Below are 13,298 nucleotides of genomic sequence, written 5' to 3'. Positions count from 1 at the left end.
GCTGTGTATTACATTTACATTTTTCAGATGAACACCTCCTCTGGAGAGGAGTGAGACTGGTAGGTATTTGGTCCAACGGTATTTGTCCGTTCGGGGTAAGCATACTCCCTTGTTGCTACTGCTCAACAGTGCATACAAGCTATGCACTACAGGAGCAGCTGCTTCCATTTGCCTGACATTTCAAATGGGCAGGTTGGCTCCTGAATGCATAAATCAAACTTTATAAAAGACTAAAGAGTGGGAACAGAGAGTAAAGGTAAGACATTTTATTTTACATACAAAAAGGGTGCAAACGAGAGCCCCTGCCCCCCAAAAGGGGAAGGGGAGTAATTAAAGATCACATTTGTTGTGTTTCTCATGATGCCCCAGTAATGGGCAAATCAGAAAGAGAAACCAACAGTAAGCAGGACCCATTTTCTTGATGGAAAGGAGCTCCCCCTGGAGGGGTCTTCCCCATGATATAAGCCCTTATCCTGGTTGAACCATTTCAAACACATTTTAAATTGACATTCATGTTAAAAAATACTACAAGTTCCATGTTCACAGCTGAGCTTTGAGACCAGTGCCTGAAATATGAATAAAACATTGCATTACATATTTAAAACAAAAGATAAAAAAACTCAAGGCATTTTAAACAAGAATCAGACATCCACACAATATTTAAAAAATGATTTCCACAGCTGATTTTCATGTATTTTACAGTAAAAAAAGTTGCAATTAACATCTCCTCAAAAGTACAAAGGGCTAAATTAAAGAAATAGACAAAATAAATTATAGCTTGTAAAGTTTCCAGTGGGAATTAATCACTTGACAGTATTTTTTATTTGGGGATTTGTGGTTTATAATGTATTTGGTATAATCTACATGTTCCCAGAGGATATTCTTCTCTCTGTCTGATAATTACAAATAAGACTATCAGTACCAGCTTGCTGTTCTAATTGGGAAGAGAGAACTTGTCACTCGTTTTCTTCCAAGAACACTTAGAAAAATCAAGGTTCTCCGAGTTGCTTGCACTGTGCAGCTAGAGCTATACAGATGGGGAACGAGCATCTACTGTGAAGATCATTTTCCTGAGACGCTCCCAAAAGGATTAGACATGTCTTTTAAAGCCTTTTCCTGCCTGTATTCCTCCTGGCTTGGCTTGCACCTGGGATTTGGGCAGGGCAAAGACAACACAGAGAACTGTCCCCATTCTGGTGGTTTCTCCCTACTCTGGGGCATCAGAACCTGGCCCTTGCTTCAATTGGTATTAATTCAGTGAGGCCCCAAGGCTCTGATCTCTTGCCCTGGAAATACTTGTGGTGTACTAAAGAGCATGTTGGAACTGCCCCAGGAAGGTGGGAAGAGGAGTGAGAAAAGAAAAAAATCTTGGTCAGAGAGTCTGAAGTTTCTTTAAAATATGAAGTTTGGTCAATCAAACTAGAAACACACAGAGAAGTGTTCACTATTATTTCAGATTCTGAAGCCCAGCTTTACACACATCTTTACACAAATACTGGAGTGGGGTTCCTTTTGGATGTGGGGAATACATTTTTCATGTTCTCTATTCAAATAGATCTGAATGAGTATCTATCACCTATTATTGTACAACTATTAAGCCTGAGAAACCAATTCTGCTGCAGTCAGTTACCTGGAAATGTAACTGAAAACACCCAACACTTTAAAACCACAGTCACTCAAGTACAGTAAGAGTCCTAGGGCACGGTACCGCCAAACACTGTGCAAATTGCAAGCACCCTGCAGAGGGGAATGCTCACCTAGAAGTTGGTAACAAACTTCACTTACAAACCAACCCTTCTTGACAAAGAGATGGAGCTGGCAGCTGTCACCCGCATTCAAGGCCTGCAAGCAGGTCAGAAAGACTTTCCTTGAAACCTCAGTAGTATTGTAGAAAAGCAAAGTTTTCCCATTTATAGTGCCTTAGCGCACTCTCACACGCACACATGCTGGTTTGCAGGGGAGCACAGGATGGCAACTATGGCTGTATGGACACTGTTCTTGGACATTCAGCTCCCCCTGGGTGTTTAAACAGCACTCCCTCCAAAACACAATCTGAAATAACAAACACTACCAAGGGAGGGCTCAGCTCAGCTCAGTCTCCAGCTTGCTCTCTATTTACAGATGCCATGCAACAAGCTCAGGGACCCAGGCATGTTACTCATGTCAGAATCCTGAGTCAAAATGGAATACTATGAAGTTACTGCTTGCTAATTGGTTACTGGAAACAATCAAACCACAAAAGAGGAGATGGCCTCATATAGATGTTTTAAAGGGCCAGGAGAAGGACATTTTGAAGTTTCTTTTCCTTCTCAAAGAGCATGAGTGTTCCTGGGAGCCGTGGTTCTGGAAACTAGCAGATACAGTTCATGCTAAAAAAGTGATTACTTTGAAAGCTGTGATCAAGTAGGAGTGAGGTTTCCAGCTCAACAGGCCCTGGCATTAAGCAGTTACTAACACTGAGAATCATCACGGACAGAATGCTACATGTGCTTTTTCTGTCTAACTATACTGAAAGCTACTTTTAAAAGATGCTTCTTTTGGCTAATAAGGAGCAGCTGCTTTAATGCATTTTTTTCCCCAACTGTACTGAGAATAAATAAGCAATTGCTATTTGCATGCTGGAAACCTCTTGATCATGGCAGTTCAGCAGATTAGTTGATTCACTTCAACTACCCAAGCATTGCTTACTAGATATCTGGTTCACAAGCACCTGTCCCCCACTTTACACACAACAGAGCAGCTAAATTATGGACAAACAATGAGGAAGACACTGCTCAACATGAGTGCAAGTCATTCCCACCCTCCCTCGTGAGCTGGGGTTTCACAATGTTGCACACAACATGCTGATGTTATGTTCTGCTTAGATTCTGATGTGGACTGAGCATAACTCCAGAGTTCAGCTAAAGCGAGAGCTGCTGCTGAATTTTCAGTTGATGTAGTGGCACAGCCTTTCTGTAGTGTACTGGCCAGGAGGCAGGAGTAGGTCATGCCCTTGCCATTTGGGGAAGACACATTTGATGTTTTGCCACCACTGTAGTTGATATACAAAAGGACTACTGATTATGCTGCATGTGGTTAGCACATTTCTGATTAGTTCACATCCATTTGTGTCCAAACAATAGACCCCGAAGTCACCAGTGATGGTGCCTGCTTTCTTTTATCAGGGAAGTGGGACAGGGGAAGTGTGCAGAGAAGAGGGTTGGTTCCAGCATTCCTTAACCAAGCTATATAAGGCTGGATTGTTCATGGCTTTAAAGAAAGAAAAAGCATTTCAAAAGCTCCCACACTGTACATGGTTCCCTCAAAGAGGGTTTCAGAGCTTCTTTAATACAGGATGGAAGGGTTACCAAGAGAGCCCAGATTGAAGCAAAGAAAAGATCCATAAGTAAGTTTTCTCAGGAAGAGGTAATAATTACATCTATACATGGAATTCAATACAGCAGTGCAATATTTTATTGAAAACCTCACTTGAGACCTCAGGAGACTGCAATGGAACATTGGTGGGTCCCTGCTGCAGGGGAGACACGTCTGGAAATCCAGCTGCAGTATTAGGCCATGCGAAGGAAACATAGGACAGCCAGATGATGCTCCCGCTCAGCAGCTCCACTGGCCAGTTGTGATCTGAGATTCTCTCCTCTAATTTTCTTGGAAGAATGCAGGTATATACCAACTAATACATTAGCTTCCAGTGGGGAGGAGAGGCAGGGAATTAATGTAGGTGGGTTTAATGCTCTAATCCCTACTGTAAAATGGGCCCGCTTGATCTGGTTTTTATCACCAGTCACTTCTTGAACTTCCTGGGTCGAATACTTTCCTTAGAATAGGATTTACTGTTTACCCGCTTTTTACATCCTTTGCCCTTCTGAAGAGTCCAATGTATGACTATAGTGCAAGAGGGCTTGGTATAAGTGAGCATTACCAGCATGCCTTGGGGAGAGATATTCCCTCCCCTACATATACATTATCATAGGATTAAAAGAACACTAACTCCCCAGAGCAAAGCAGTAGTGGGATCAACATGAAATGGCTTTCAAATTGACCCACTTAAAAACAAGGAAAAATTTCTATCAATCAAATACATTCACTTACTTAAAAATAATATTTAAGAAAAAAAAAATGCAGACACACTCCCGTCCCCACACATACTTTGCAAACTACAAGCTACTCCCTGATTGGAAAGAGTTAGGAATGACTGAACAATGTCAGGAAATGCAGAAGGAACTGAGTTTCTCCTCTGAGTTTTGGTGACAGGCACTTAATGGGGTTTAGGAGGGCAGCAATGCATGTGCCTCAAGGCCCAGTACAATCTGGAGAGCTGGGAGCATACAACTGCTTTCTCCCCACAAATTCCTGCACCTCCCTCCCCCCAAGATGCCGAACCATGGTTTCCTATAGTGAGGGTATGAGGAAATGCTCATTTCAAACAGCTTGACTTCTTAGAAAGTCAACAGCAGTGGAAGAGTTCAGGAAGAGGCAGAGCGGCAAAACTAAGCGATTAAACGTCCCTTGCCCTCTTCTCCTTGGGAGAAAGAAAAGGGGTTAGGGAGTCCAAACAGCCACACTCATGGGGAATGGAAAGTCCTTTCTTTGTGCACCCCACTTGTTACACTTAACGGAAAACTTCTTGCAGAATTAAAAAGGTGGGTTTACAAATCTCTTGGTGGGTTAGTGAATGAAAAGCAAGCCAGCCTGCAGCTTAACTTCACCCCAGTGGCGGAGAGAGGAAAGAGCAGCAAAACCCTTGGCTATATCCGCTTTCTTTCCATTTGAATAAGGCATTAAGATCCCAGCAGAAAATGGCTAGCAACTGAGAAACACCCCAAAGGGATTCTCCGAGAGAGCAGAATCCTCACTATGGAAAAAGGGGCTGAGTTTCACTCTACAAATCCTAACCACTGAACTGCAGCAGAGGGCTCGCCTGCCTTCCTGCTGCTCTGCCTGAAGGGGGAGGGAGTCTCTGCCCACCCTTGAAACATAAACACTCCTTCCCAGCACTCCCATCACTTCCCTTTCAGTGCATGCCACTACACGCACTCAGAGGCAGCTGGAAGAGATGGTATATTAAAGCCTCCGTGCTCTGTCTCTGTAGGGAATTCAAGCCCTGGGGTGGGAGAGCCCTAGCTACATGACAACTACAGCCCCTGAAATGAGGGGTCTAATCCCATGCTGATGTAATATGCAAACTGGCAAAGCACGAGGAACCAATTCCTAGCCTCCACAAAAAAGCTTCTTTAGCTCTTGTAAACCTTTGCCACACCCACCCCACACAATTTCCCCCAGGAGTAACCGCAGCTGCCTCCTCAGAGCTCAGCAATCCCTACACTGGGATATGAGAGTTCATGTGCAAAGTGCCCTAAGCCCTTTGCTAAATAATGGTTTGGCTCAAGAATGGTGTGTTAAAAAGACCTTAGCTCCCACTACAGGAAGAACTCCATGGTATGTGCTCCAGGCCCCACAGACAGAGCTCTGTGCCTGTACTCAGGCCTAGGCAGCTTGCACAGTGCACCTGAAGCCTACACAAGGTCTTATTTGAGTAGCCTATCTGGCCACCTGCAGATGCAGTCACTGTAAGGCAGTTAAGTGTCCACTCCTTGCTGGGGTAGCTTTGCACTCTCTAACATTTCCATTGTAGAGCATTCAGTAAATTGAAAGAAAGGTGCTTACTCCATAATCAACCTCCCAGAAACCATCTGAGAAGGTTAGAAGGCCACCCTGCCATACAAAATATCTACAGTTTGGGAAACATCAGGTTTCCAGTTATGTAATCCATATCTGCTTGTCTACCCAGAGAAAACTCCTCCAGCTCGGCAAGGCCGATGCCTCTCCCTGCTCCAACAGAAAGCTAGTGCCTTCCAACTCCAGGCTGGTTATGTCAGGCACCAAGTAGGAAACCATGGTAGGGACATTCACTGGCAGCTACAAAGGGTGATTCAAAATTCAAGTAGGTTTCTCTCAGCGCATGACCAACAATGGGTGATAGGAACCCCAGACTAGCTTTAGGGTTTTCTGGATGTTGCAAGCAAACCCTCTGTTGAGGACATTCTTTGCACCCCTCCACATTCCAATCTGAATGTCTGTCTGTGTCCATGCGAAAATCTACAGACACAATATGCATCTGTAATGCTAAAAAATAATAAAAAGTGCAACAATGTCAGTTTCTTTAAAACAATCCGCACTGCTCTGTTACCAGTTGGAGAAAGGAGTGAACAAGGAATCCAGAGAACCCAAGGGACTGCAACAGTAGATTGCAAGTCTCACACTACAGTATAACTGTTCCCAAGGAACCTAGGAGGGAGCCTGTGTCCCACTGCTGTACCTGGCCAGGCTGGCAGTACAGGCGGACGCTGAAAGGGACTTCGGGGAGAAATTGCCTCATACCTACCAGGCCCTTCTCCTACATGTCTTTCCTGCCCAGACAACCACCTATCACCCTCCCCTTAGCCAAAAAAGCCTACCAGGGGTATTTCCATTGGGGAGGGAGGAGGATGGATGGGTGGGCGGGCAGAGAGAGTGTGAGGGGGAGTAAAGTGAGCAGGAAACAAAGCATAGTTCTCAGGTTTGTGTGAATGATGCCTTCTGCCGTAAACAATGGGAAGGAGGGTCAGCCAGCCAGCCCACCTGCCCACCGGGCAACCAAGGCCTGAGCCAGCTGCAGTCCTGATCCCAAAAAGAGCTTCAGGCTTGGAGTGAATGAGTAGACCATGGAGCAGATCCACCCCAGAGCGGTTTGTTTGGAACAATTTTCTTCTCTCTTTTTGGTTTAAAATGTCACTTGTTTCTCTTCCTCCTATGCCGCCTCTTCTCGCTAGAGAGAAGCTCCTTTCAGTAAGACATGGCAGGAGCTGCAGGTGGCGTTCCCACAAGTCTCCAGGAGGCACCGGTCATTTGTGACGCTGGGCAGTCTTCTTCCTTTTCCTCTTAAAGAAGCAGCAGCACCTGGAGCACAAAGAACACAGCAAGTCAGCAGAGTGGACTAGATCCTCCAGCAGCCCCCCCGGCCCCCCGCCTTCCATGAACTGCACAGGGTGGGCTTCTTCCCTTCATTCAGAGTACATGCAATGAGATCTCAACATGTCCAGCACTAAGGACAAAACAGACCTACCAATACCTCCTCCAATAGGAGGAAAGTCCACAAGGCCAACAGCAGACCAGCCTAGCCCACAATAGAAGGGGCAGCAGTACTGTGCTCAGACAAGGGCCAATGGATCACCATAAAGGCAGGTAGCCAGGTACTTTCACATACTGGGATTTGCTCTTATGGAAGAGGAGGTTCAACTGATCATTATTATTTATGTTTTCCAAAGGCCATGCTCAGGATCAGGAACTGACTGTGCCAGATGCTGTATGAAGCCAAGGTCCCTGCCCCAAGGAGCTGAATTGGGAACAAGGAAATAAGGTACAACAATAGCCAATAGGGGAGGCAGATGAAGTCTTGCAGCAGAACAGGGATCTCCAGTTGCTGGGAATGAAGGAAACAGGTGAGATACACTAACAGGCTGTTTCCCTCTGCCCAAAACTACTAATCGACTGTGCCCTAAAAGGTGCTGGAATGGTTTGAGTCAGGCCTGACTAAATATTTCCAATCACATGATGTGCTGTGTTTCTAAACTGCTCAAGGTAAGCTGAAAAGGACTAGTTCTGAAAAGGTCTGATTGGGGGCCAGCTTCCTTTACTGAACCCTTGACTGATGGTAAGTAATCAGAGTTTCAGTTTAAAGACCAATAGTTTAATCTACAAACATACAACCCCTACTTCTTCCCTGATCTGGGGCAAGGAAGGCTATCAGTGCACAGTGAACAGGGAGGCAAAAAGATAGCATAATGGAGATCGAGGTGGTGTGAAATAAACACTCTTCAAAGCTGATCCTTGAAAGATGGAGGTTTTGTTTGTGGGATATACTAAAATGAGTCACCCAGCTGGTGATGTCAGCTCCAGCTGGTTCTTCAGGAATTACATGGCATTTAAAGACAACTCTGTATTCAGGTTCTAGTGTCAGGAACATCTGCATGGAAAGATCTTTGTACTTTGCAAGTTCATCTGCTCCTGTGCTGCTTATCCTCTTCCCCATGACATCACAACCATTTCCTCAGTGACCAGTTGTGATATTAGGGTTATGGCCTTTGAGGAGGGAGGAGGAGGAGAAGGAACAGGTGTGGAGAGGTATGCAAAAATCCTGTTTTCATGCATGTACCTCTAACAAGTACATAGGAGCAAAGACATTGAGAAGCTATGCCACAGAACGCAGCAGCATCTGCAGGCAGACTCATTTTCTATTGGGTCAGTGGCGGCTCTAAACAAGCTTTTAATATGGGTATTTAGCTGAGAGCTGAAATATACACTACTGCCCCTGAGGAGTGCATGCCCTCTCCTGTTTCAGCCCAATTACAGGTGATTGAAAATGAGGGATAACTACTTAATCTCCTTAGTAAGCACATTTACTGCTAGTGAGAGGTGCTAGACTGACAGCCCGGGAGAGCGATACCCTCTATATAGCCATGAGCAGATACAGAGATGGCAACAAGGCGGCAAGTGTACATACACCATGCCCACCTGTGTGTCTCAGCCCTAGCCAGCAGCAATCACCTCTAAGGGTGATGGGCAGTTCAGTCTCCATGGCTTATCCTTAGCTTCCCTCCAGAGATTTCCTATGGGAGGGTTAGTTATGGAGGTGGGGGTGTTGAACATGTGACATGAATATCCTGTCACTAGCAAATGGATGATTTCATATAGGCCCTGGATAGCCATTAGATGGTAATGACTTTGGTCACTACCACCCTAAGCTGGTTTTGAATGAGAGACCTAGAGGTTTATAAGTTGGAAGGCCAGAAGGGACATCTCATTTGATCTCCTGCATAACACAGGGTAGAGAATTTCCACCAATGTCCTAAGCCACCCATATGCCCTCACTCATTTTAACTACCCAGTAGCACTCTGTTTTCCTCCCACAGTAACCACCTTCCTTCAGGACTCAGGGACCAGTAAAAGGAGAAGGGAACTGTCATGGGGAGAAACAGGACAGGAGTACGTTTGAAGGATTACCAAACATGTATCTGATCAGGGAAGGAGAACCCAGGGCCAAGATTCACTCACTGCCCCAGATTTCAAGGGCCTGACTGATTTCTAGCTGCTCTTTTTAGCCATCTCTTTTCCTGGCAATTCCTTTGCTCTCTTTTGGCCTCCGTTGCTCAGACAGAGGGCCCCGTTGCTCAGTTTGGAAGGGTTCAGGAAAGGAAGTCCTGAGAGTTGTTAACACAGGCAGAGGCAGAAACGACAAAATAAAAAAGAGTAAGACAGGCTGACAATTATACAGAATGTGACCTTTGTGCGTGCAGACAATGTCTAAGAACAGCCCCAGAGTACGACACACAGAGAAGCCAAAGAGATGCCAGAGATACTGGAGGCAGTGCCAGTGGAGAGGAGGGCAGAGAAGGACCAGTCTGCCACCATGCAGGGACATTCTTCACCACACATGGGGCCGTGAGGTTTAAACTCCCTACATTCTACTTCTGTCTCTGTAGCTGAACATGGACTCCCTCAAAACCCACTGTGAGGCAAGATGTACGAGTGGACTGAGAGTCTGGAACTCCTGTATTTTATCCTTGGCTCTGCCACTGATCTTCTGTATTATCTAAGACAACTCACTTCACTTCTGCACCTCAATTTCCCTATCTGTAAAACCAGGGGGTCATGTCCCCCTCAAAGGGGTGTCCTGAGGATTAAAGTTTAGCTAGTGCTTGGAAAGCACTCCATACTCTAAAAGTGCTGAGTGTTACTATTTAGGATCCCCACTGGAACTCAAGAATAATGGTGATAAAGGGGAAGAGCATAACACCAACAGCAGGCTCAGAAAGCAGCTACTCCAGCCTGTGTGCCCTTTTAGATGAAAACCCTGGTTTTTCTCCCCAGTCCTTGAGCTGCAGAAACTTTCTTGAAGGCAACCACCTACTCCCCACCAACCTGGAGCAAGATTAGGGGTTCTCAGCCTGTGGGCCATGATTACCCTGCCCTTCCCAGATTGCCAAATGAGAGGAAGGTCCCAGCTAGGAGGCAGGAGGTCCCAATATGGAAGAGGTTGAGGACCATGGCTCTCGACCACCGATCTGATGATGGGAACCCTGCCCTGCTCACTTTCATATAAGCAAGTCTTCCATGGAAGGAGGCACAAGCACACAGCTCCCAGGAGACTGGCATGGTGTACACAGCTTTCCATGAAGAACCATCTGTTGTGAGGATTTCCCATGAGAGATTTTTCAGCCTGGTCCGGACTCTGCCCAACTCCTTTAGACATTATCTGCTCATACACTTGCATGTTTGGTGAATACATTAAGCTGAACAGATAAAGGATGAGAATTCTTTTTAGCTTTCAATGGATCAGTCCAAATATTAGTTCAATTGGTTGGCCTACTGCGGCCTCCTCTCACACACACACGCCCATCCTGCATGTGTTCCCCACCCTTGTATTTGCAATAACTGCACTGGGTTGGATTTCTAACTTGTGCAGCTATTAGACAGTTTTGGTTGGTTTGATTTTGCCAATCCCAGTCTAGTCTGGTCCGCTCCCCCTTGCCCGGGGACTGGAGAGAGGGACTCACCACAAGTTGAGCATTTTCAGGCAGCTACAGAGAGTGTGTAGAGAGAAAAACACAGAAAGGAAGAAAGAGCAATTAGTTCACAGAGGTGGGATGAAAGCATGTCACTGCGAGCCATGCAAACATGCAGTGCAGATTGGCAGACACATATGCCTTGCCCACCCACCCTCTCTATTCCCTATTTCACCTGAGGCCCCACTGCTCATTGCAAGAGATACCCTGACAAGTCACTGCTGAGAAGTAGGATGTGTTTTCACTATCCTGTGGCCTGGGACAAACATACCATGACATCAGAGTGTCAACAAGGAGTATGCCATCAGGGAAGTCTGTGGCTGGCCCACCAGGAAGGGGATCCAAACCACAGTCAGACAAGGGCTGTGTGCAGGTGGCTAATGGCATGGATGAGAGGACATGTTGACCACAGCTGCTGGGGAGGGGGAGCCCCTTCATTCACTTACACCACCAGCATAAGCGGAATCTGCAGCATTTGCCCTGGCTCTCCCTGTCTGCCCACAGATGCAGGGAGGTGAGACACTGCTCCACTTTTCCCAGCACACTACCTCAAAAACTGGCAGGGAGCCAGGCAATCCAGCTAGCCCTGGGCCCTCCCTCTGAGTGGCCCACCTTACTACAGAGCAGTAGCACCAGGCCAACTGGGAGCACATTTCTGGTTGCCTGTGTCCACAAGACCTCCAGCCTCCTGACGTACTCAGATAACTGAAGGGAAGACAAGTATGGACTTGTGTGACAGAGACAACTTGCAGGGAAAGACGAGGGGACATCTTGCTTATTAACAGGAACCCAGTAGTCTACACAGGGTAATCATGACTAGATCAGCCAGTACAAGACAGTCCCCACTGGAATGCCACATGATCACCAAAAAGAGACTCAAAACACAAACCTAGGGACTGGAAAGGGGAAACTGACTCCTAACCATTGCCCCTCCTCACAATAAAGCAAATAACTGCTGGTGCCAAGACAGGCTAATAGGATATATTGATTATTTGTACTGTGGTGGCACCGAGGAGCCCCAGTGATGGCCCAGGCCCCCACTGTGCTAGGTGCTGTACAGACACAGAACAAAAAGACAGTCCCTGCCCCAAAGGGACTCTTGCTGATCCTTTCTTACAGCTGGCCATAAGTTGGAGTGGGGCCCAAACTGTGCACAGCTGAGGGCTGTGTTGGCAAATCATCAGGAGGCTGAAGGCCACATCTATGGAATTTGCATAACTGGACTGCAGCCACTGTGCTCTACTAGAGGTGCAGCCCACGGACTACACGTCCCAGCAAGCAATGCAGCATAGTCATTCCGATCAAGACAGCTAGGACCTGTAGTCCCTATTGGCTGCACTGTCCATACTGGGCAGTGGCCAACACCGCAAGCTGCCCTTTTGTAGCCGCCCAGCTTACAGGATGCATAGAGCCCTTCAGCTCTTGCATCCCCTGGCTGGGAAGGGAACACAAAGATGTTACTAGGGCTCCTCACTGCAAGATGATTATTGTAGCTCACTACCCACATGGGTGAGATGGGCACTGTGGAAGTGATTTCCAAGGGGCACAGGAATGGATGATGACAAAGAGCCACTCACTCTCAGGGATAGCAGGGGTGAGACTGGTGCTCAGCGTTGAATCCAGCTTGACAGATACTTTGCACCTCAACCCTTTCTGACCCAGGACTGGCAGTTTCTTATCCTCCTTCAATCCATTTCCAGCAAAAGACCCCCCCCCACCCCCAAAAACAAAAACAAAAAAACAAAAACAAAAACAAAAAAGGCCAAGAAACACAATGCCTGCCAAGCAATAAGAATTCCACTGAGCCACATTGTGGCCCAGATCAGAGATGACCTGTGCCTGCCAGTAGTGAGAGGCAAAGTGAGGGCAGTGTTACTGAGCATGCTCAGTACATGCCAAGCAGCAAATCTAGGGGACATATGACCCTGCATGTTCTTCCCCCCCCCCCCCCACCTCTAGCCCAGATCACGGAGCAATTCCCGGCACATGAGCCAGTTCAAAGGCAGCCTTCGAGCCATTCAGCCCTCTATGGGGGAAGTCAGTTTTGTCATGCCATGACTGAGCCTTCAACCCCCTGCCAGTGACTCAGCGGGGTTCAAAGCCCTTCCTGGTTCAGAGGAGGGGGCAGGAGCTGGGCTGCTGCTCATGTGGACAGCAGGCTCCAGTCCTAGCTCCTGATTAATAAAGATCATGCAAAGTGCCACCCAGTGGTGCCGGAGGGCAGCACACATGCAAGAGAAGCACAATGGCCAAGACAGCAATTCCCACCCCCTGCCCCATTTCCTGACAAGCTATGGATGGAACATCTTGCTACCCCACGCTGGCAGCTCAAAGGGAGATTTAGTAGCCTCACCGGCAGAAGGGCTATTTACAGTTTCAGCCTCTTTCAGCACCTACTGGACTGGATCAGGGAAGATTCATAGCAAAAGCCCTGCAAGGGCTATTTTCAGACCACTCTGCCTACATGGCCCCTAGCTCTCACAGGTAGGAATATAATGTTGCTAGATTGACAATTCCTTCACTGACCCAGGGCTGTGCACACAGCAGGAGCATAGGAGACACCTCCAGATCAGAGAAGATGCACCAGGAGTCACACATCTGATTTTCCAATTATTGTTTACCATCATCTCGTTTGCAACGCATGCTCTGGCCAAAAGTTACATTCTCCAGGCATCACAGAAAAAAGAGGCAGCAGCA

At 46.9% G+C, this 13,298-nt stretch overlaps 1 protein-coding gene across 2 annotated transcripts in view; it reads right to left on the bottom strand.

The window, feature by feature from the left end:
- Positions 1-251: 251 nt before the first annotated feature.
- Positions 252-13,298, bottom strand: part of CSNK1G1 (casein kinase 1 gamma 1) — a 330,992-nt gene continuing 317,945 nt past the window's right edge. For both annotated transcript variants that reach the window (XM_054041786.1, XM_054041787.1), the window contains one exon: positions 252-6,936. In XM_054041786.1, coding sequence (XP_053897761.1) covers positions 6,882-6,936 — 55 coding nt within the window. In that variant the 3' untranslated portion in view covers positions 252-6,881. The remainder of the gene's footprint in view (positions 6,937-13,298) is intronic.

Source organism: Malaclemys terrapin, chromosome 10, assembly GCF_027887155.1.
Source record: "Malaclemys terrapin pileata isolate rMalTer1 chromosome 10, rMalTer1.hap1, whole genome shotgun sequence".
NCBI lineage: Eukaryota > Metazoa > Chordata > Testudines > Emydidae > Malaclemys > Malaclemys terrapin.
Note: the sequence above shows the minus strand (reverse complement) of the source record. Positions and strands in the feature narration are given on the sequence as shown.